This window comes from Schistocerca piceifrons, chromosome 3 (assembly GCF_021461385.2).
Source record: "Schistocerca piceifrons isolate TAMUIC-IGC-003096 chromosome 3, iqSchPice1.1, whole genome shotgun sequence".
Taxonomy (NCBI): domain Eukaryota; kingdom Metazoa; phylum Arthropoda; class Insecta; order Orthoptera; family Acrididae; genus Schistocerca; species Schistocerca piceifrons.
The window spans coordinates 271,762,126-271,785,948 of record NC_060140.1 but is presented as its reverse complement, the minus strand read 5'-3'; the positions used below and the strand labels follow the sequence as shown (position 1 = coordinate 271,785,948).

The 23,823-nt window shown below is 45.6% G+C and overlaps 1 protein-coding gene across 4 annotated transcripts in view; it reads right to left on the bottom strand.

Annotated features, from left to right (window-relative positions):
- The window catches only part of LOC124787609 (ecdysone-induced protein 75B), a 472,850-nt gene that overhangs the window by 11,140 nt on the left and 437,887 nt on the right, over positions 1-23,823 (bottom strand). For 3 of the 4 annotated variants that reach the window (XM_047254363.1, XM_047254361.1, XM_047254360.1), the window contains exon 3: positions 9,520-9,664. In XM_047254363.1, coding sequence (XP_047110319.1) covers positions 9,520-9,664 — 145 coding nt within the window. Of the gene's footprint in view, positions 1-1,711; positions 2,024-9,519; positions 9,665-23,823 lie in introns of those variants that run through there. The other variant, XM_047254364.1, reaches the window with a different exon arrangement.

Genomic DNA, 23,823 nt, shown 5'->3' with positions numbered 1-23,823 from the left:
CACAGACAAAAATATATGCATTGAAACTTCAAACACCAACCGAAATAGAACGATAGACCGCGGCTCTTTAAGCAGTCAGTGTGACCATGGTCTTATGTACTGCTAAAAAGCTACAACGTAGGAGAATACGCCACCGATCAACTGACCCAAAATTACATGCACCGAAACCTTAAACACGAATCCAACAGTACTGTAGATCGCTCCTCTTTAAGCAGGCTACGGGACCACTGTGCCATCTACTGCTAACAAGTTAGAACGTTACAAACTACGGTATGGATGAACAGACGCAAAAATGCATGCAATGAAACTGTAAATATGAACGAAAACATAACTTTAGATCGTTGTTCTAAAGACTTGCAATGTGACCATTTTCCTATCTACTGCTATCAAGTTAGAACATCCTGCTATGAATGAACAGAGCCAAAAGTCTTCACTACTTCGCGTCCACTTTGCACAATTCAGAGATTTTAGTTTTATTCTGGATAGTTTTGGAGGGCACTCTGATTTCGTCAAAGAAACATGAACTGTTGGTCATTCGAGAATTAGTAATGAAGTGCACGTTTCTAGACATCACCTCACTACACATCCACGTCAGCGCTACGGTTTCGGAATGGATATGTCAGCGGGAACGTGGCTGAATTGAAATAGCATTAAAAATCCGGCACAGCGACACATGTAGTCTTGGTAGGAAATTACGGATTTCGGGCACGACTGGCCACTTAAAGAAACAGTAGTTCGCTCGCAGGCACTATTAAAACCAAACAGTGAAGCAGAAGCAGCGGTTGACGTATCATCCCAAGTATCTGACAACATAAACGGGCGCCTCACAAAGTCGCTACACGAACACTGACAATGAATGAAGATCGGGTGGAGTTTGCACGGTTTTCGCCCGGGGACAGTTTCAGTCACGCCGAACACGCACGCAAAGCGGAGGATGGTGTTTGCAGCACGAAAAGCAGGCACGGGCACGCATATTTCTGTAACAGTGTCGAAGCAATGCGTGATCGCCTGTGTGCAGCACAGTGCAAACGACAGCGGCCGACACCGAGCGCCACCGGCCGGGTGCACTGCCCCCACGTGATGCTGCAGCGATCTGCCGGGCCGCTTCCGGGGTCGCTCAACCCCGCGCGGCTCGAGTCCCGGTCGAAGTCTCGGCGCACTCGATAATAACGGATCGCGACACCGAAACTCTACCATCATGGTTTTTGTGGTGTCTGGCAGAGTGAATACGAGCTGAGCCTTTAATGGTGCACGAGGTGCGCGGACTACGAGAGGTCCACAGCTACAGGCGCCGGGGGCAACAACCGTCGCGCCGGCAGAGGGCGCCGACCGCACGGGCGCCGCGGCGATCTCTCTCTCTAGCGCGCGCGTGCCCGGGGAAAGCGAAAACAAGACTCACTTTCACGCACGCAGCGTCGTAAGTAGGTCTGTAGAAAGCAACGCGTCCCGTTGGGGAGGGAAGCGAGCGCAGCTGTGTGTTTCACAAATTCGTTCACTACTACGCCACTCTGCAGCACTTTTGATAAAAGCAAAAAAAAAAAAAAAGAAAGTCCCTAGCATCACTGATCGGAACAAAATACAGAGAAAACTGACGCAGAATGGCTGGTGAGGATGCGTAAAAATTATTAAAAATGAAGCACGAGACACGAGAAAAAACACACACACACACAGACACACGCAAGTAAAACACAGTAGCCGACAGGATACGTACGTGCATTATGATAGTTCACAACGCCGTTTAATATTCCCTTCAAAATGGGCAACTCGTCACCCATCTTGGAGACCACTTTGGGAGCAATGTTGGCGGCCACTGTAGCACTGGGCGGCGTGAGAAAAGCGTCCTCTTCGCCTACTATGGAGCGCACTGGAGTCGAAGCGACCGTACGGCGGTCGCCGCCTGCGGTGAGACGCGCGGGCTGTGGCGGCGTGCGGAGCGGTCAGTGTCCCTTGTAGCGGTGAAGCTGCCGTCGCTCGGGCTGTTCAACTGTGTGCTCGCAGCGCGCAAGTCCGCGCAGTTGCATTCCCAGCGACCGACTGGCGGAGCGGCGGCCCGCGCGCGACCCCCTCCCCCGCGGCCTCGAGCAGTGCCCCCCCCCCTCCCCCACACCCCCTCCCCCAGCCGCTGCCGCGACAGGACGGCCGCCCCCCACTCCGCCGCCCGGCCCAGCCCTTGAACTTGCTTTCAGCGGCGGCCGCAGCGGCGCGACCTACATACGGCGCTCAGCCCCCCCCCCTCTCCCCGCTCCTCCCTTCCCCTACCGGGCAAACTGTGGAACATCGCGAGCGTAACCGCCCGATTCGCGCTGCGCAGTGCTGAAGTCTTACTACATTTGCAACGGGCCACTTCTGCCACTCGTTTTCACCTACGTCTGTACTCTGCAGGCCACAGTGAAATGCACGGCAGAGGATACTTCTCGCGTTCTAATTATCTTGCCTAGCTCCACCTCCGTAGGCGATAATGAAACAGAGTACAGCTTTCGTCTTTGGACTTCGAGAGACATCATGAGTACAGAAACGCTCTCCCTCAAGAATAAAGAGGACAAAGAAACGGAAAAGCCTAGCGCTGCTGCTTTCGGCACCGAAGGACCCGCCTTCGAATACCGGTATCTTCTCTTATTTTTTTCTAAGCTAGGGAGGTCTGGGACGGGGTTCACCCACCCGTTGGTGACATCAAACGAGCAGCTGCTTGAATAAAGAAGCAGGAGCAGCACCATCAGCATTCGTCTACTGGCAATAAAGGCTGGAGAGATGAACGAAATGATGCTCACATGGCCCACGATTATATATCGCTCCTTGTACTGGTTTGTAAGCACCAGGCCTAATACGTAATTCGTGACTAGCGGTTACCTTTAGACTTCGGTATTTTTCATTGAAAATACTATATTTTTAACCTGTATGTGGCACACACGGATTGCTATACCCTCTAGATGGGTCAATACATCGACATAAATAAACGAATGTATCACGTACTAGAATTTCTTCCCGTACCATTCGCATATGGCGCACTGGAAGAATGAGTGCTTGAAAACCTCTCTACACGCTTTAATCATTCTAATCTTGTCTTCCATATGTAGCGGGGCTGCAGTATATTATTAGATGCCTCATATAATAACACTCACTAATATTTTTAGGTACGCTTTCTCGGAATTGTTTGCATCAGTTTTCAACCGTCTGCCTCATAACGTTTTTAGTGAGCTCCATGGCTCAAACAAACCTACGTGTGTTATAAAATAAGGGCTGTTCCAAAACGTTACCGGCAAACACACAGAGTGTACATGGGAGCAGTGCGAGTAAGACCTTACCCAAGCTATCACAGTACCTGCACTCTATATGCTTTAACCAAACAGAACCTAAAGGCAACTCGTGGCAGCCCACGTTCAAATGTTCCATACATGTTTCTTGACAGCTATGAACTTCCACTTTATAAACAGAAATGGCGCCTTGTCCTTCAGTTCCTTTTAGCTATCTGCAGTAAGAATTTACCTGCATTTCCTTAAATCGTGGCCTCGTAATCTCAGTTCTCGTCTGAAATGGAGAGTAGAACAAATTGCGATTGGAACTTGCGGCGTAGAACGAATATCTGGAGACCCCGTTCGAACACCCACGAAGTCGAGAAAGGAAGTCATATATTACAAGTGCTTCCGCATGCTGCTTTTCTGGACGTTCACTAAAGATCTGATCGTCACAGACGGAAATAATTAAGGTGATTCTCTCACACGGAATATGATGATCCATTTAAACACTTTCCGAAACCAGAACACGTAACCATAAACCACACAGTGTGAACGTATTTTGTTTGTGAGGCAAACCTCTGCAGCCAGTCTTTTGTACGCACGCATGCTTTGCCTAACATCGATTCCTTTCAGAACATAGCTCTATTTTGCCCAAGGTTTATGCCTATAAATTTTGAGTAAGGTTTTGAAACAGCCATTATTTCAGTTGTCACCAATACAACTGCAAATTGTTCGTTCCTTTTGTGCTCATTAATTACGTTGCAGTGACATTAGCTAATGAAATTTTCCATTCGAATCGCACTCAGTGACACGTTGGATGATCAATCAAATTGTTCGATTCTTTTATAGTAACCGTAGCAATATTACTGCGAACGTCCGTTGACTTCTAGTTAGACATAGTCTTTGAGGAGCTCTGGTAATTTAGTCCTACATATACAGTTACAGAGGAACTGTCAGTGTTTTGATTTACGATGCTTCTGTCTTCCGCACTAGAACCTACCTTAAGGATATTCAGTATTAGAACCTACTGTATTCATAGGAAAAGCACTCTCTGCGGATGTAGCACTGTTTCCAGTTGTTCCTTCAGATATTGGTGAGCTCAAGCTCGTTTGCTTCGTGTCACAAGAGACGGAGGGAAATTTCATTTTTTCCCTTTCGGTATAAGCACACAATACCGCTTTTTGTAACGAACAGTAGTATTACCTTAACAATACGCGAATATAAGAGGATTTACAGAGCAATATTTTTATATTGTTTAGAAATAAATTTTTACAATGAAATGAAAGAGGGACGTTTACATTTCAAGGAAATTACTTAAATCGAGCGGTGTGCAGATAAAAACACGTTGATCTACAAAACGTAACGTTCGATTTCAAATTTACATCCTCGTTATAACAACCTCACAGCTACAAGCAGACAATGGATGAAAACACGCGGTTATAAAACCCGTCGAGTGACATTGGCCAAGGAGAACGCGATCCGCGAAAATAAAATGGCCGGCAAGGTCAGCGGCGGCGCTGCTCCGTCGCGCAGCCGCTCGGGGGTCACCTTTCGAAAATAACACGATGACACACGAGCACGACGCGCAAGCGCCGCACACACCAAATTTTCCGTGACGCAACGCACTGTGTATATCAGTTTACCGTGCACGACAGCTGCGCGTTATTGTTTCGCGAGCCATTTCCGCGAAATGCAACTGTCGGATGTCTATCGAATTCGCTGAGTGAAGGCTGATAAAAAAAAGAAAAAACAATTTTGACGCCAGCGCAGTCTGGTGTCGATTAGAGGAAATTACCTACTATGTTCAAGTCAAGAATCTAATTGCATTCGGGAATGGGGGAACCAGGATTTAGATTCAGATGATGAATGACAGTGGCGGGATTGTGAAAAATATTTCGCACTACACTGTGCAGGAAATACTGCGCCGTCACCTCGCGCCGTCGCGAAAACACCTGAGCCATGCTGCAGAGGCAAGGACACCGGTGGCGGTCGCGCCGAGTACGTAGTTCCGCCGACCTCCGCCAGGCGGCGGTAGCGCGCTTGCTCCCACCGCAGCAGCAGCGCCGCGTCGCGGCCGCGCGCTGAACTACCAGAGTTCAAGTAGCGGTACCTACGTCACAGGGGGGCTGGCCTCTGGAGCGGGAGTTCAACCGGCGCCGTCTCACAGCTGCGGTCGGAAGTGGCCGCCTATGAGGAAGTCGGAGGAAATTGGGTCTGCGGAGGACAGAGAACTCGTCGCGGCTGTAGGCGTGCGCAGATGCGTATCGTACATAAAATGTACTGCGGCGCTACACAGAATGGACTCGTCGTCAGTACTACCAAGAAAGAAGTGAGTTATGTACAACGTCATGAGAACTATACTGGAGGCGTTTTGCTAAAATTATAGATCAAAGGGGAGCTCTTCTTGGAAAAAGGGAGTATTTATGACGACGTAAGTGTGAAGCGAAAGAGGAACTGCTACTCGAGGCAGGATGCAGATACGGGATGGCAAAATGCTTGTTGACAGTCGTAACGGAGCGGCGGGCTGTGGTGTGAATCACCGCACGCTTTGTTAGCTTAGGCAGCGCCCAGATGTTTAAGCGCCCTAGTTTACGAGTCGGAGCAACGACCGATAGCAGCGTGACCAAAGGTGGTCTCCCTTGACGTCATTCCGTCCAAAAAGAAACCGGGTTAGAGAGGTGAATGCACTTTGAGCACACGCACGCCGTGCTTCTCATTCCTCAAAGTAACTAGCGAATAAGCTTCAGTTAAAGTGTTGAGAATCATCGAAATTGAGACAAATGAGGCAGTGATGTTACATAGGCGCCATACAAAATACAGACGTCATATAACGGAAACTAATTAAAAATACTTGAGGGTAATAATTGCTCTGGTGAAAGGTGAAGAACGGACGCTTAATTCGAGTTCCATAGGAGATATAAACAAGACATCCATAGAAATGACAGTGTGCAAGACTGGGATTCGAACGCAGTATATAGCCTTTTGCAGGAATGCTATTACCAGCTATTTTATCCAAGCACGACTCACGACCTAGCCTCGCAGATTTACTTGTGCCAATACACCCATTACAAGCATTGTCTACAAGGTAGCTGGTCCAATTCCTAGCATGGCGATAATTTTCTGTTTGCCAGGAAGCTTCACAACAGCCCATACCCTGCTGCAGGGCCAAAGATTCCTTCTGGAATACATTCATTGATATTTGTTCTAATAATGATTTCAGTGACTGAAAGACCTGCTGCACGTCTTTCAGTCGGACGCCGCTATGTTGACTTGCATTTCCCCAAACCTACCCCAGTAATTCTGCCGGGGAAAGAGGACCTACAGCTTAACGTGGAATCCGAACCACGTGCAGCGCCTGGCAAATATTTACATCAGTAACAGGTGAAACCTAGGTTAAAGAGAAGCTGAAATATTTCGTGTCCGACAGGGATTCGATCTCGGTACTTTTTCGTTTCCAGGCATTCGCTTCACCGCTGGATTACCAGACTTGACAGATTTGTATCACCTGCCATTGCCACGTTCTATATCTTCCCTGGTTCTAAAGCCACAGGCAACGAGCTTCGCGAGAAAGTAATTCCTAACATGGAATGGGCAGGAACCGTTTCTGCGGGGGGAAAAAAAATTGCCGGAGAAAGAGTTGATTTTAAGAAGAATACAGTATATTGAAATTTTGCGAAGCTGAGTGGAAGACCCATGTGGATTTCAACCTGAACAAGCTGGGCACTTTTTAATCTGCTTTGCTGGGAATTTTAGCACTCGCGCAGGCTCAGGCAACAATGGTGTGCTGGATCGAAGCCGATAAGAGACCGGCAGGGTTTGCGGACGAGTTTCACAGTCAACAGCAGCATGCGTTCCGTTTCCATAAGCTGCAATAGATCGGTGTTGGAGGCGGCTGGCTGTCCCGGGGGCGTGAACCCGCCTGGTTCTGTTGCAAGGCGCCGTGTCGTGTCGCAACGCAACGCTGCCGCGCTCCGCCGCACTCTTGCTCAAGTCGCACACTTTCCAATCCGATGTGACCCGCGGGGGCAACGAACTCGGGACTTTCGCGACGTAATCCGCGCCGACGTCACTGCTGCAGCGTGACTCGGCCGCCGACTCACGCACGTTGCCCCTCCCCCTACCCCCTCCACCAGCCCACTCACCCATGTGTCCCATCCCCTCCACTAACCCCCACCCCATACACAGAATCCACGTTACGCAGCAATCGGCACAATAGTGTATCTCATATGATCAATGCTACTTCTTCAATACACCCGCGCATTTTCTCGAAGAAAAAACTGTACACACTTTCTACAATATTTATCAATGGGACGTGTCCTGAAGAATTTTTTTCCCTGTGCCGTTTTACACGTGACTTGGGCACAAATCAGCTAGTAAGTAAGAGTCGTCTATATTGTAGCCCTTTGCAGGTTTTGCGTTAGAGTTGTGATCACTGTGGAGCAGTGGTACGCTGTCAGGTACGACGCGCACTAAATCCATTGTTGTGTCTTCTGCCACTCCCGTAGCTGCAGTGTATTCACTTTTTGTATACAGCGGAGGAGAACACCCCTCTCCCTTATCTTGGTTTACTTCTAAAGAGAGAATCTCACGCCTTATATGCTACAGCGGACGCCGAAGCATGCCTTTTTTTTCCCTTTTAGCAATTGCTAATAAGAGCCACACCATCCGACGTTCGTTATATACTACAATTAGTATTTCTGTCACTGTATGGGATTTTTTTGGCCTGGTACTATACTTCGTATGCATGTAAACATAATGGTTCTGACTCCACGTTAAACAATAGGTTCTTCTATGACTGGGTGAAATAGTTCTCAGCTCGCAGAAACCCCGTGACAGAATACCTGCAGTAGCATTATGGTTACTGAGGCACTGTCGCGTTCTCTTCTGCTGGTAACTGTCGCGCATTTTTTCTTCTTAAAGTGAAACCTGACGCATTTATCATACGATTATATACACGAACAATGGAAGCAACAGATGACACTCTAACGGACAGTCAAAATAACCAAAAACTACAGGATGTACGGAAGAGAATGTAATATTTTTGTGACGATGGTAACAAGGGGAATAACAACAGAGTATTTTATACAAGAAAATAAGGAGAGTACAAGATTCACTTCTCGCCGTGAGTGTAACAAAACTGTAAGTTTCAAGAAGGCACTAAAAAAAAGTAAAATTAGGAGGAATGTGATGTCTTGTGTGTATTCGGAACAGAACAGTTGTTAGTAGTTTTGAGAACCAATGTGCATCCTCATAAGCTAAAACAAAGTTCCCTGCAATAGCTGTGGAAGAATGCAAAAATGAAATTCTAGTCGTAGTATTAGAAAATATTGTTTCTATGTGCTGCATCATTACACTTGAAGTAACTGACAGATTAAAATTATGTTCATAATTACGAAACGTTTAGTAAGCTCTAGGCAACATCAGGTGACGAATTACGTTCTAACTTCAACAGCACTGCTCTCGAGAATTTGACAACTGTTCGTTGATTCTGCAAATGCAGAAACAAAGAGTCTGAGTATGGAGGAAAGTGACTGACGTTTTATACAAGTATTTTTACTTTGGATACAATCACAGGACGCGTTATCAAAACATTACGAGTTTCGGTCATAGATTGGCCATACACAGAACCCGTACATCATAGGGGGCGTACGGCGAAAAAACTGTCCACGATGTATGTTGTCACGCTACAAATACATCTTCACTCCGGAACTCACCTTATGGTGTGTGGCGGAGCGTAGATTTGATAGTAGTATCAATCCCTTCCTGCCGTGTTGCATTCACGAATGGCTGTTGCGCGGGAAGAGCGACACGTGATAAACTTCCTTAAGCGCTCATTTCACGGTTTCGCTGCCAAGAGTGTAAAGCAGTCATCAATCCAGAGATTGTTTTCCCCGCCACGATGCATTACAAGCCGTGGTCCTGTTGGAGGTGGTATGCCGAAACTGGTCCTGATGATAGTTATATTCTGTGGCTGTGTCCGAAACAAAAAGGTGGGGTGTAGTGACTGCAACACTGTTATGTTAATATGATTTTTTTCCTGTGCCAGTGCGTCAGCATTTTTATTGGTTATGATATTGCAGTTTACACTGACGAGCGATTTGTAACCAAGCATTTTATACCTGATGACACAGTGTTGAAGCCGGTGATAAGTCAATAACTATAATTCGCGATCGAAATAGTTTTTTCATTAATTCCGTGGTTAGTTCGCACCAGTATTGTTGTGTTCTCGAGAGCTCGGCATCCCGATAGTGTTTACAAAGAGCGTGTTTGAAGTGGAGGTACTCACCATCTCTGCTCATGCCCACGGCGATGCACTTCTTGAGCCGGCAGTACTGGCAGCGGTTACGGTTGACCCTGAGGATGGAGCACTGCTGGTTCTTGGTGCAGGGCCGGTACTGAATCTTCTGCTGGATGGACCTCCGGAAGAAGCCCTGCAAGGGAGCGCGAGGTGAGACACATCGCGAGCTGCAGCCCATGGCGTCCGGCGGCAGACTGGCTGGCTGGCTGGCCGTGCGGCTGCGGCCGCCGCTGGCTGACCCGCTTCGCGGCCGTTCACCCCGCTCGCCGTGACACACTCTCGCGCCGGCGCCCAGGCCGGGCAGCGCCGCGCGGGGCGAAAGCGATAGTGTTTCGTCACGAGGCGAGCAGCGCCGCGGCACGGCGAAAGTCCCGCTTTCCCAATATCGGCCCACATCGCCGCGGGTTACCACACAGCCGCAGCCGGAGCTGGAGCCCAGCACCGTTACCAAAATGTTGCCGCAGCCAGCCAGTCGGCCGCCGTTTGTTTACCATCTTGCAAAAGCGCACAAGTTAACCAGCGCAGAGGGGATCGAAAGGGAACGAGCAGGAGAGACGGTAAGGGCTAAATAGTATGCGGTACGAGTCAGAGTTGCAAGGGAAAATTTGGGAACGAAGAGCAATTGGAAGGAAAATTTGGGAACGAAGAGTAATTGAATGGGAAAATTTGGGAACGAAGAGTAATTGGAAGGGAAAATTTGGGAACAAAGAGTAATTGGAAGGGAAAATTTGGGAACAAAGAGTAATTCAAAGGGAAAATTTGGGAACAAAGAGTAATTGAAAGGGAAAATTTGGGAACAAAGAGTACTTGAAAGGGAAAATTTGGGAATCAAGAGTAATAGAAAGGGAAAATTTGGGAACTAAGAGTAATTGGAAGGGAAATTTGGGAACGAAGAGCAACTGTAAGAGAAAATTTGGGAACGAAGAGTAATTTGAAGGCGAATCGTTGATGAGTACAGCTTAATAATTGCTTTAGCTGTAGTGGCAAGCTACCTGTAGGTAGCTACGAACGAATTCGTAAGTGGTTGATTTGTAGAGAATGTAAGGACTGATTTGAATCCAGCACGAAAAGAAACAGCCAGAAGCGGAGCTAGGGACAATAAAGGAGTTACAGAGTTGTAAACGAAAATAACTGGAAGACAAGTCGTTGATGACGGGTACAGGTTAACCATTGCATTAATTGTAGTGGAAAACTAGGTAGCTAAGAACGAACTCTTAAGTGGTTCGTTGCTATATAATATGGACTAAGGATAGATTTGAATCTGGCGCCAAAAAGTAGCAGTAAAAATGGACGGAAGGGAAAATAAAAGAGAGTTGTAAGCGAAAATTTGACGCTGAAGAATGAATGGAAGGTAAGTCGTTGGCGAAGAGTACTGCATTAATTGTAGGGGAAAACCAGGTAGAGAAGAACGTGCTTGTGAGTGGTTCGCCGGCCGCGGTGGCCGAGCGGTTCTAGGCGCTCAGTCCGGAACCGCGCGACTGCTGCGGTCGCAGGTTCGAATCCTGCCTCGGGCATGGATGTGTGTGATGTTCTTAGGTTAATTAGGTTTAAGTAGTTCTAAGTTCTAGGGGACTGATGACCACAGATGTTAAGTCCCATAGTGCTCAGAGCCATTTATTTGTGAGTGGTTCGCTGGGGAAGAATACGAGCTAAGGGTAGATTTGAATGCGGCAGAAGAAGAAATAACGAAAGGAAGGGAAAATAAAGGAGTCAAAGTGCTGCAAGGGAAAATTTGGTGCTTAAGTGGCTTTTCAATCTCATCAACTGAAGAGTGAATGGAAATAAAGTCGCTGATCAAGAGTATACGATAACAGTTGCATCAACTGCTGTCGGAAACTAGGTAGCTAAGAATGTAATAGTCAGTGGTTCTTTCGTAAAGAGTAACGTAAGAGGTTAAGGACAGAGTTGAATGAGGTAGAAAAAAAATAGCGAAAAGGGGGGCCGGGGGGTGGTATAGGGAAGTCAGAATGTTGTAAGAAAAAAATTGGCTCAGCAGCACAATTTCAATCTAATCAACTGAAGACTAAATGGAAGGCAAGTCGTTGATGAAGAGTATAGGTTAACAATTACATTAACTGTACTGGAACAACAGGTAGCTAAGAACGTAATCGTTTAGTTCTTTGGTAAACAATGTGACCTAAGGATATATTTGAATCCGGCAGAAAAAGTAACGAAGAGTGGCGAGGGATTGGAGGAGTAAAGACTAATATTTTAGCATAACGACTCAAAAAGTTGTTCATGAAATTTTGGGACTGAAGAATGTATGGAAGACTCATCGTTGATGCACAGTATTGGATAACAATTGTACTGTGGTGGAAAATTGGACAGCTAAGAATGTACAAGTTGGTGGTACCTTGGTATCAATTTGATTGCAGCAGGAAAAAGGGAAGCGAAAATTGTAATGATTCTGAGCTGACTCATTTGGCTTATCACTCCAATTGCGGTAGAAAACCAGAAAATGTTGGTTGTGAAGATGAGTGATTTATGGCTGAGTCATATTGACTCAGACTGAGTTTAATTGGGACGGGACAAAATGGAGCGAAAAATGAAATGAGATGAGTTTATCGATGATGAATATCACTAATCTGACTCTGGTAGAAAACATGGTGGCGAAGAATATAGCAGTAATAAGACTGTTATTAAGAAATGTCGAGGAAGAAGTAGTTTTATTGTTCACCACAGACTGTAAAGATGAATGAATCATTGGTGCAGAATATGAGCTCAGAATCGATTTGGTTGTGGTAGAGAAAATGTTGTGATGGGGAACATGGACGAAGAGCTCCTTTTATTGTGATAGAATTTTACGTATTGAAGAATGCAGTAATGGCAATTTCTGTTTTATTTGTCAGGCAGTACGGTCTACTAAGAACATATCTGACTATACGAGACGACTGGGAAGTGAAGAAAGCAGAGGCGACAGGTGTTCTGGTAAGTAATAAGACGGAGAAATAAGAAGCGAAGTCCACAGGGATGAAGTGCTGCTGGTGAAAATTATAACTAAGAATCTGTTTGAGTGCGATGTAAAACAACGTAACACAAAAACAAAAGCAGCCCGCCAGAATGGATGTGATATTTCAGCAATCACCATTGTAGTACACATCCTTACCGACGTACATAATTTCTGGAAACGCATAACAAGCACACCGCTGCCGCATGGCAAGTGAGGGTAGACCAGAGGCTGGAACTAGTTGTGAGAGGAAAGTGGATTCTGAGGAAAACTTTAGTAGCGAAAAGAGTAGATAAGTTACGTATATGGTTTAAATGGTAGACAGAGTGCGAATAAAAATTATTGTCTCTTCCGTCGACTCATTTACCGAAATAAATGATAAAATGGATCCATTTAAAAATCTCAAAAGGGTTCTGTGACAAATGTTTTGATATCCAGAACAGCTACAGTTTTTGTTTGTTTCGGCGCCTTTCTTCATCCGTAGACCTCTAATTTTGTTTCAAAATACTCGATTAGCTACAACACGGTCAAAAAATTTTATTATCTCTTTTAAGATTTGCCTACATCACTCAAATACCTCTTCGCACAAGGGCTAAACATTAAACTAGTAATGCAAACGGCCTAAATGGTACGACATATTGTCGTGACCACCGAAAACGCAAAAGTAAAGTATGATTAGAAGAAGAGAAATGTATTTAAAACTAAGAAAGTGTGTCTTCTATGATCCCACACAGTGCGTCGAAGAATTCACCCCATTGTGTAATGACAGCGCATACAATATCATAATATAAACGCTTCAAATGCAAGATCAGTTATCCTTGTGTACATCTCGTAGAATTGGTAGAGCAACTAATGGTTCTAATGGGTCTGAGCACTATGGGACTCAACTGCTGAGGTCATTAGTCCCCTAGAACTTAGAACTACTTAAACCTAAGTAACCTAAGGACATCACAAACATCCATGCCCGAGGCAGGATTCGAACCTGCGACCGTAGCGGTCTTGCGGTTCCAGACTGCAGCGCCTTTAACCGCACGGCCACTTCGGCCGGCGGTAGAGCAACTAATCACTCTCAGAAATTAGTGTCCTATCAACAAAATGCTGCCACAAAAATATAAATACGCAACCGCATCGTTCCTACGTCAGTACCGTAGAAGAAAAGCCAGCGACTCAAACACAATGATGCTACGGTAAAAATGGTCAAATTTCCGTACAAAGCCTCACGAAGTCAACAAATTACAAATCACATTTAGTGTGCGGTCATCATCTCAGACGATACGATGAAAGGTCGCGGAGGCAGATATAAGAAATGGGGAAAAGGGAAGGACGAAGTTAGTATGCTCGCCCCTCGGCGTCCCGGCGTGCAGTACCGTTATGCGCGAGATGCAGAAGTCCAAATACTGCACGCAGGGTTCATCGACCCGTGCCGGAAGCAGGGCTAGTCCCGAGTTATCTAATCGGGCGTCGACCCCGCGCTGGCCTACCACAACACGGCACGCGCATGCGCGCTAGCCGCCCGGGCCGCTCACTGGGTCACGCATGCGCCGTGCGTCTAGCGGGAAAAAAAACGACAGGCGTGCAGTACCGGGCACTGCACCCAGCTAAGCCACTGGCAGCTCACGTGGGTTGCGCACGGTGCATTGTATTAAACGAGGCGGAGAGAAACTGCTTACTGCAACGCATTTTCAGGCAAAATGTTAACCGTAACAGTACCACAACTTCCGTTTCAATAAATTACTAACATTCTTACTTAACGCCCTCCATTTTCGTTAATTAATTTCATTTTTCTTTGTATCTCATCATTTTTACTTTGATTTTTTAACACTGTAAAATATTCGACTTGTTTTTTAAAATATTACGCAATATGTCTCTGAATGTGAAATAAACGATATGAAATCCGAACTTGGCGAATGAACTGAGAGTTCACTTAAGCGTGCCATCCTCGTGACACGTTATGAAATGTGACAACTTTCCAGCTAAAACGTGGTTAGTGTTTGGGAAGAGCAGCTACACAGCACACGCTGTTAATATGACGTCATCTGCAGGTAAATCTGAAAGATCAGTAACTTTAAATAGATAATGATTTGACATTACACTACACAGCTAAAAAATGATCCAAACAAAAATAAAAAACATTTGCCGTAAGAAAAATTCATGAAGCTTCCGTTGCGTGGGCTCAGAGACCTCTTCGTGACTGGGTAAAAAGGAAAACAAGAATGAGGAATTAAGTACGGCTTTCTGAGCACAGGCAACTGGTTCGGTAAAGAAAGGAAACCAGGACGAATTTTATCGGGGAGAAAAAGCATTAACCTCATTTACAATTCCTTAAATAACTCCATGCCGCCTCCACTATTGGATTTTAGTCCAAAAATGTCTCTGAGCACTATGGGACTTAACTTCTGAGGTCATCAGTCCCCTAGAACTTAGAACTACTTAAACCTAACTAACCTAAGGACAACATCCATGCCCTAGGCAGGATTCGAACCTGCGACCGTAGCGGTCGCGCAGCCCCACACTGTAGCGCCTAGAACCGCTCGGCCACCCCGGCCGGCTGTACAATAGTGCTTAAGTAAATCCAATACTAGTAGGCTGCAGTTGTGGACGCGACATTAAAGAAAATTATCCCTCAGAATTACTGTCGAAGGTAGTTCCTAACTTTCTGTTAGGGTAGGCGTGTTACACGCAAACATCTTCTACTCAGTAGAATATCCTCTCTGAACAAGGGATCTACGGTATACACACAAATGTCTCCTTAAAGGCTTATTTTGTAGATAAACATCATATTGTGAGTTTGGATAATTTTACTACGGGCGGTACCAACCAAGGAAGCAGATCGATATGTCGTACGATTTTAGTGTTGGTAATGTCACAGTATCACTTGCAGTTCTCAGTTCACCTGTTCTCTTTTAAATGAGTTCATCTCCAGCCATCTATTGTTATTGTGTGTGAAATATTATGGGACTTAACTGCTAAGGTCATCAGTTACTATGCTTATACACTACTTATCCTAAATCATACTAAGGACAAACACACACACCCATGCCCGAGGGAGGACTCGAACCTCCACCATCTATTCCCTTTTAAAGAGTTCACCAATGATTTGTTCACCAATGATTTATCGACTCGTACGAGTGCATAGTTCATGTTTGTGTGTGTGATGGATAATTATTCTCGCTGTTGATGAAACATTTAATAGGGGTGAAATCGTCGCTGCGGAAACGGCTTCGATTTCGAGCACACGAGCCTGGCGGTTTCTCCCGAGCACGGCTGCGCCGCCGAGGAAGGAGATATCCTTTCTCTGGCGAAAAATTCGGCGAGCGAGAGCAGCGAGCAGCGAACAGCGAGCAGCGAGTCGCGCTCGCGGCGGGCAGGTGAACGACCGCGGCGCCGCGAGAAGGTCACTCGCGGACATCGACCCCGGCGCCGCGCTCGGCGGCGCTCGGCCCACTCCGGCCGCCTTCGGCTCCGCTCGGCGCACTTTTGTTTTCGCCCCGCCCCTCCCGCTGGCCTCATTCGCTAACAAGGACACAGTTACGTCAGCACGGCACGGCACTCGTTCCCATTCGGCAGCCAGGAGTCACTGACACTTTGGGGAGAGCCCTCCACCCCGATACACCCACTCCGGCTGCGATTTCCAAACGGGGGCGCCGCCTAACGGGCACCAGAATACTCTCCGCAAACAGACAGACAGACAGAGGCTGCCTCTTCTGTTTCGCTCATTCCGCGGAGACCTCATCTGCGCTCTCCTGTGTGCTACAATGTCGCTCGGGGAAAAGTGCAATGAACTCGGGCAACCGCAGGAAACGTATCGCCCTTCCCTTTCATTAGCTAATGGCGCTTACTTTGCTACGAACTTTTTTTCCGTTTGCAGACTCGTTTACGTTAATTTTGACGTCTATGGGACAGATATTTATTCCGCGTGACTACACGAGGTGTATCATAAATAACAGAGTAAACGCATACAGTTGCAAGTACACGGCACTGGGCGCAAAAATGTCTCAATAAACAAGAGCTCTAAAACGCATACCTTAAAAGCTGGGAGCTTCCTCACGTTCAGTACTGTGAAACAAAACGCTTCTACTGCAAGCTCTCTGCTTTGAGAGGTGGTAGTATCTACCAAAACAATAAAGTAATGTCCAGTAAACATGGGATCTAAAGTGTATACCTTAGGAGCTGTGACCAATTCTTTATCTCCGCTACTGTGAAACACATCTCTTCTGCTTAACAAGTACTCTTGTAACTCTTAAGACATGTACATTAAGGCCCTTGTTTGCTCGACGCTTTTTTCCTTGTTTTCATCCAGTTTACCTGCTTCCAAAATATAGAAACCAAAGAGCTTGCAGTAGAAGAGATTTGTTTCGCAGTATCTAAAATGAAGAAGTGCTTGTAGCTCGTAAGGTATGCGTTTTACAGGGCATGTTTACTGAGACTTTTTTTGCTTCTAGTGTCGTATACTTTAAAATACATGCGTTTCAAATGGTTCAAATGGCTCTGAGCACTATGCGACTAAACTTCTGAGGTCATCAGTCGCCTAGAACTTAGAACTAATTAAACCTAACTAACCGAAGGACAGCGCACACATCCATGTCCGAGGCAGGATTCGAACCGGCGACCGTAGCGGTCGCTCGGTTCCGGATTGTAGCGACTAGAACCGCACGGCCACCTCGGCCGGCTGCATACGTTACGCCACTAATTATGATATATACTGTATACAACATCTAGCTGTTGAAGTAAGCAACTTAAGTGACTTTTAATCGATCTCACTCATTCTGAGGATATTTTACCCTTGTTAATGGTGGTTGAGCTCTATGGCTGTGTATTACATTACTTGGGAATAGAGCAGCCAGTCGCTTTGTACAGCTTTATTTATGTCAAGACGACTTTTGGGGCTTCATCTTGTATTGGCGTGTTTCACTTAAACACAATGCCGAGAAAATGTTGTTTTGGCGAAGACACAAAAATAATAGGCCTGCCGAAGAAATTCCGAAAAGAGGCATGACGTGCATATAGCTGTAAGAGAAAAACCTGGTTGCTGCATTTTTCAGGTAAGATACGTTTATATTCTTAACTTCAATGAACACAGAAAAAAAAAAATCTATCAATTTCGACATAAGTTGTAAGCAGATATGTTCACCAGTCGAAGTTACCCTTTGTGATACTGCATTTGACTCGCTGGATGTGAATAATAATAGAGTAGAAAGATATCGACGGTGTGGTTGAAACACGGTTTCGTCCCGCGCCTGAAATTACACCCCCCCCCCCCCCCCCCCCATTGCGGCAGCAGAAAAAACGGGCGAGCGGGGGCCTGCAGGATGAGGTGAGGGAATTGCGATTTAAAGAGGCGGCTGCGAGAGTAGCGGGTGCATTGCCCCGTGGCCCGGCCTTACAACACCGGGGCTGTTACGACACAGCACGGCCGCGGGCCGGGGGAAACTGAACTGACACACATTTCGCCGCTTTCTTTTTGCTGCACTTTCGCGCCAGCCGCCGTGTAATTTTTATGGCGCCAGCGTAACAGTCCACTGCTCATTGACCGCCTGCTCTGCGCAGCAACAGCCGAGCCTAATCGGCTATTTGCTCCCCTTGTTCTTTCAGGTACACCCTCGTTTGCCTCGACTTGCCATGTTACACGAAAACAGCCATGGGTAGCACTACTTCTGAACAAGACTTTTGCTACATCAGTACTCGATTCATGTTTATCAGAGACTTATTTAGCCGAAACACGAACTGTACAAGATTTTTTGCCTTGGTGCATTCTCTGTAGGGGCCACACAGAACGTAAGTAGGTAGTACTAAAATTCTGATCATTTACACGAAACAGCAAAAACAGGTAAGCATTCAAAAACGAAGATACGTTTAGCCCCAAATCGTTCAGAAAGTGGTCACTACAGTATTAATAATAAGAGTTTCGTGATTACATTCTTCTGTTGCTATAATGTAATTCGTTCCCTTTAACAAAAAGGACCTTTCTAAGTATTACCATATTCACTTGATACTTTTTAGTACTGTTTAATGTAACAACAAAAGGTGGTAAAATAAAGGAACGGGGTAATAATGAAGAAAAGGCTACTTTCAGAATAGTCTTGTCGATAACTCTGTGAAGTTGTTAAATAACTGTAAACAGAAAGGGATGCCGAAATTCACAGTCAGGGTGGAGGTGAAGGCTCAAGGAACCACACAAATAATATATAAAATCGAAAACATGTGAAGTCAGCAGTGAAGCTTTCGAAGACAACCCCCCCCCCCCCCCCCCCGAGAGGGAGGGGGCTTTGGGTCCAAAAGCTGCATACTGCATCCTTGATAACCATTTCGTGTGTTCGACTGCCACATTAAAACTGTCAAGTATCAGCGGCTTGTGAAGAGAGAAAAATATGTAAAATCCGTGCTGCAAGATGATTATGTCGGAAAATCTAGTACTGCAAAGAAAAGGACGGGAAGATTACGGTCTAATGCAGTCTCGACGAAAAAGGGGCGAAGTGCCAGTCGTACAGAAAGTACCCTCCACCAGGTAGCTGCCAGAGTGTAGATGTAGATAATATTAGCGACAGCCACAAACTTGGATTGTGGAAGGAAGTCTGCTGTGTCTAATCGGATCATCCCATATTTGCCTCGGGTGATTTTTGAAAACCACGATAAATCTAAATCAGGATGGGTTGGACGGGACTTTGATCCTGGGGCACCCCGAATGCGAATACAGTCGATTAAGAACAGCGCCACTTCGCTCGGTTGTAGCCTCATGAATAGCCATAATACTTAACTCGCTCATCGTCTTCTGTAAGGATCAATCTACAGATTTTACCGGAAATATTGAGAAAATTAATATCTATTGCTGTGTTAGAGAAAACATAAAGAGCGAAATGTGTTGTACCTGGATAAGGCACTAATAACTGCAGGTACAAGTGGATCGAACGAGTGGATGATGTCAAAATATTAAAGACCCTGCTGAAATATACAGAAAACATAGATAAGGAAGCATGGACAACAACAACTGTGGATGATTGTGACAAAAAGAGAAACAGAAATTCAATCTAATAATCTAAAATAGCTTCATTTGCAACGTAAACAACGACAATTTTTCTCACCCAGGCTCATTACCCTCCATATCTTTCGTGTGTGGGTGTGAAATGGGTTCAAGAGACGTGCGAAATTCGTGCCATGGGTTGTAACAAAGTAAGTACATTTATCTCGTAGTGAGTAGTCGTTATTACGTTCCTACACTCCTCGTATCGGTGATGGTTAAGATAAACTTGGCGACTGACATGCCTTTAATTGTGTAATTCAGTAGCCACGATTGCGTGTTTTGACAAGTGCTTCGACTCTAACTCAAGTAAGTTATGTGCATTTTGATTCAGGGCAAGCAACTGAATGGCCTAACGATGATGGCATCATCTTAGGTAAAACAGTTCCCCATTCGGATCTTCGGACGGAGGCGGCTCAGAGTGAAGTCATCACGCGAGAGTGTGGAGATCTGCATTAACGCAGAGTCTGCATGGAAGACCACAACAACAACATCGTACAACCACACAGGGGAACTGTGCTTAAACGAAAGGACACTGAAGATATGGTTTAATCCAGCCAGTGTGTCAGTGTATGGTCATGCAGAAATTGAGTAAGCACGGGGTGTAGTGTGCGAGATGATGAGGAAGCCAGGGCGGTGAGGGAGAGTCGCCGTGTTGTGGGCCCGCGGCCGGCAGGCAGTCGTCCCGTAAGACGACGCGAGGCCACGGAATGCTAAGCTGCCAGCGCCGCCGCCGGGGCAACGACCCGTCCGCAAGTAGGCCAGCGGCGCGGCGAGCTCGCGCGAATGATTGCCGGCGTTGGCGCGCGCTATATATACCGTGATAACGGGCGCGCGCGCGTGCGCGTGCGCGGGTCCACCTCATCTCACCTCAACCTCAACCTCAACCTCATCCTCATCCTCATCCTCTGCCCTCCCCGCCGACACTTCCTTTAGGCGGCCGTTCACACCAACGAGAGCGTGCTCCAAATCGATACGCCCGTCGCGGACAAAAGCGAAATGGGGCCGCAGATTAACCGCGAACTGACTGCTGACTCACGCCCAGGCTTAGCGGCAATGGCTCACACGCGCGATAAGTGCTGCGGCGCAAACTTCCGCCTCCTAAACGCTCCACAGGTACGCAACAGCCACTACGAGACGTATCAGTAAACGGGTTTTTTCAGTGATGAGGAAAGAAACCAAAGAGGGCGATATACAACGGCAAATGAATCAATCTGAGATACGAAACCCTCAACCCAAAACGACTGCTTCCAAAGCTACGATGCCAAACATGTGTTGTGGAACAAGATAGTTTTATTTATTCTCTTCTATTTGGCTAACTAGAAGCTGCGTGCCTCTTTTTTCCTCCTATATTTTTTCATCTTTTCGTAGTATCTCTTTTGTCCATTGTCATATCACTCCACACTTGTTACTCTAAACTTGATATTCTAAATTTGGTTCAAATGGTTCAAATGGCTCTGAGCACTATGCGACTTAACTTCTGAGGTCATCAGTCGCCTAGAACGTAGAACTAATTAAGCCTAACTAACCTAAGGACATCACACACATCCATGCCCGAGGCAGGATTCGAACCTGCGACCGTAGCTCTAAATTTAACACCCTGTTCCTCAAAAGACCTTTTTCTGCTGCCACTTGTGCTGTTATGTTGTGTATTTTTAAATATTTTTAACATCTCGGGTCCAGCTTTTCGTTAATTTCTTTTCCCAGATACACTTGTGTAAATGTTTTGTTAGCTTTTCGTCATTCATCTCGTATAAATATCCATAAAATATTACTCATATTTTAGTCATCATGTTTGTTCTTTTTGGCTGTATTTCGCCATTGCCTTTCCACTTCCATGCTTCTGAGGTTGTTAATGGACCCAAATTTTTTTCATCGTTTTTCTCTGTAATATTTCTAGTTTGTCTATGTTATAATTCAGTGCAAAACATTCATTTGCGTTGAGAAGGTCTGATTTCAGTTTTATTTATTTATACACTTTTTTGGACAGCATGCACCATTTAATGTCGTGAAAACTATTCCATTCCGCATATCGCGTATTTTAGGTACGAATATGGTCTACTCCTGCCGAACCCAGTTATATAAATAAAATAGGAGATCTAGACTGTTTTGGATGGAAAATGATGATAATAGACACTGTTTTTCCTAGAGCGCCATAGTGGTTTCTTTAAAAGCATTTATCATAGTGTAAATTGATTTTTTAGCAGGACTCTGGGATATACAGATCCGGTGAACTTTTAGGCGTACATCACAAGAGGTGGAGGCAGGAAACTAGAAACATACGCTGCAGATAGTGTGACGTATGCACTGACGTCGTCAATCCTGATGTAGAGGACTGTGGCCCCTTTTCACAAACTGAAATGTGATTTCTATTATCCTTAGTGAAGTGGCATTTTTCTCGGGACACTCGACTCCATATACGGATATGCAAGAGGGTATTGTTGAAAAGCTAAATACCCATATAATAGGCACACGATGCACAATATGTGTCCGAGAATGTACCGACGTTTAAGTGAAATAAGAACAGTGGTGTTACAGCATAATGAACGAGGAGGTCAACGAACAATACGAACTCCCGAAATGCTCGGGTTATGAAGATCCCATATCAACACTGGAGCAATGTCACGTGATGTGGCGTACAACACTGTATGGGAAGTAACACAAAAGCAGCAGCTACGCCACTACCATTCATAGAAAACACAAGCTTCTACTCTTGCCGGCTTCTCACCTAGGCATCACGTTTAGCCAACGCTGAGAGTCGATCCTCAATTTTTTCGGCCGAGGCGGAATGGCTCGTAGTTGCAATGGTCGTTAGGGCCTCCATTGTAATTAAAAAGTCGATCTGCATGCTGTTCTGAAATTTATTTCCTTACTTTGCGAAGAGTGTGTGGCATAGATGTTGAGAGTCAGCGCGAGCGAAGAAAGTACGAAGCGCCATTCGGCAATCTCGCCTGAGTAGCGCGCAACCCGCGTTACGCTACTGCTTCGCCAGGTTGCATCACTCCGAGGAGGTGACGCGGTAATTAGCTGCGGATCAAAATTCCCTAAACTTAGAGCTACGAATGAGAAGCGAGGAATATGTGTGCTGTAATTACAGTGGTGTGGTAATATATTTACGTTTCTAAATTAGTGATTCGTCACTGTCTAAAAACACCGTTATACTAACTGTCTGACTATTCTTCTGATTTTTTTCAGTTTTGAAATTTCTTGCTTACACCCCTCTGTACGTTGACGACACTGGTAGCATGGCAGTGAAGGTCAGAGTTTCTTTTGATTGAGACCTTCTGTTGTTAAATTCTGTAGATTATAACATACTGAAAATTTCCTAATCTATTCCTAATCGAAATTTATAGTTCAAGCAAACATGCGTACAGTACGTTGTTGCCTCAGCCGCCCTTACAATAGCAATGACAAACTGAAACTAAGAATTCTGTTTTCTTGCCAGGCACGTATAGCGTTCTTTGACTTAAGTAATTGGCACAGATTTGTGCTCGAGTTTCCCGAAAAACGACTTGCTTCACCAAGTCTGTCCTGTTTTTTGAACCCTTCCCTATGCTGTTGGCTGAAAATCTCGAGCTAATATCTAAACTCTAACTACTGTCGTTAACCAAAGCAAGAACATTGTTTTGATTACGTCCTTTCTCCCAATTCTGAATCAAGCAAGTGTTCACAGCGAGGTTACTGAAATTTTTATTACTTGTTTTCATGTAAGGCATACTGAAAATCTAGCAGTAAATTAATAGCAATGTAGACATTTTAGCAAGTAACTGGCACTGACAGCAAATCATTCACTACCATCAGTTCTCAGTTAATTTAACTGCAAATATTTCTCTAAATTCAAGAGTGATGTGAACGTGTACACTATCTATACGCCGTGTTTAAAGTGGGCAATTATTTTCATATCTTTACATGCAATGTTTTCATTCGATTTATGGCATCTATCTTTCTGAAGAATTTGTCTTCAAAATAACACTGCAAGACACAATGTGAAAATAATGTAAAATTAAAAAGCACGATGACGAAAATACCCCCCTGAAAGGGCTTAGCGTCTATCTGAAAGGCTAAAAGAATCGGGAGAGTGAATGGCACGATGGAAATGTTTACCTCCAGCATTCATGCGCAAGGTGGAGATAATGACGCTATTAATGTGTAGGAACCGCCTTTGCGCGTGTTGTATAAAGAATGTACCTCTGAAACGGCGTCGACGTAAGCTACTCTGCTCTGCTCAGCGAAGTCACGTTCTGGGCACGCAGCTGGCTTTATATTCGAGCAGTGAAACTGCCAACAGAACTTTGCTTTTTAGTGTTCGCTTCGTGTAGTTTGGCTGTAA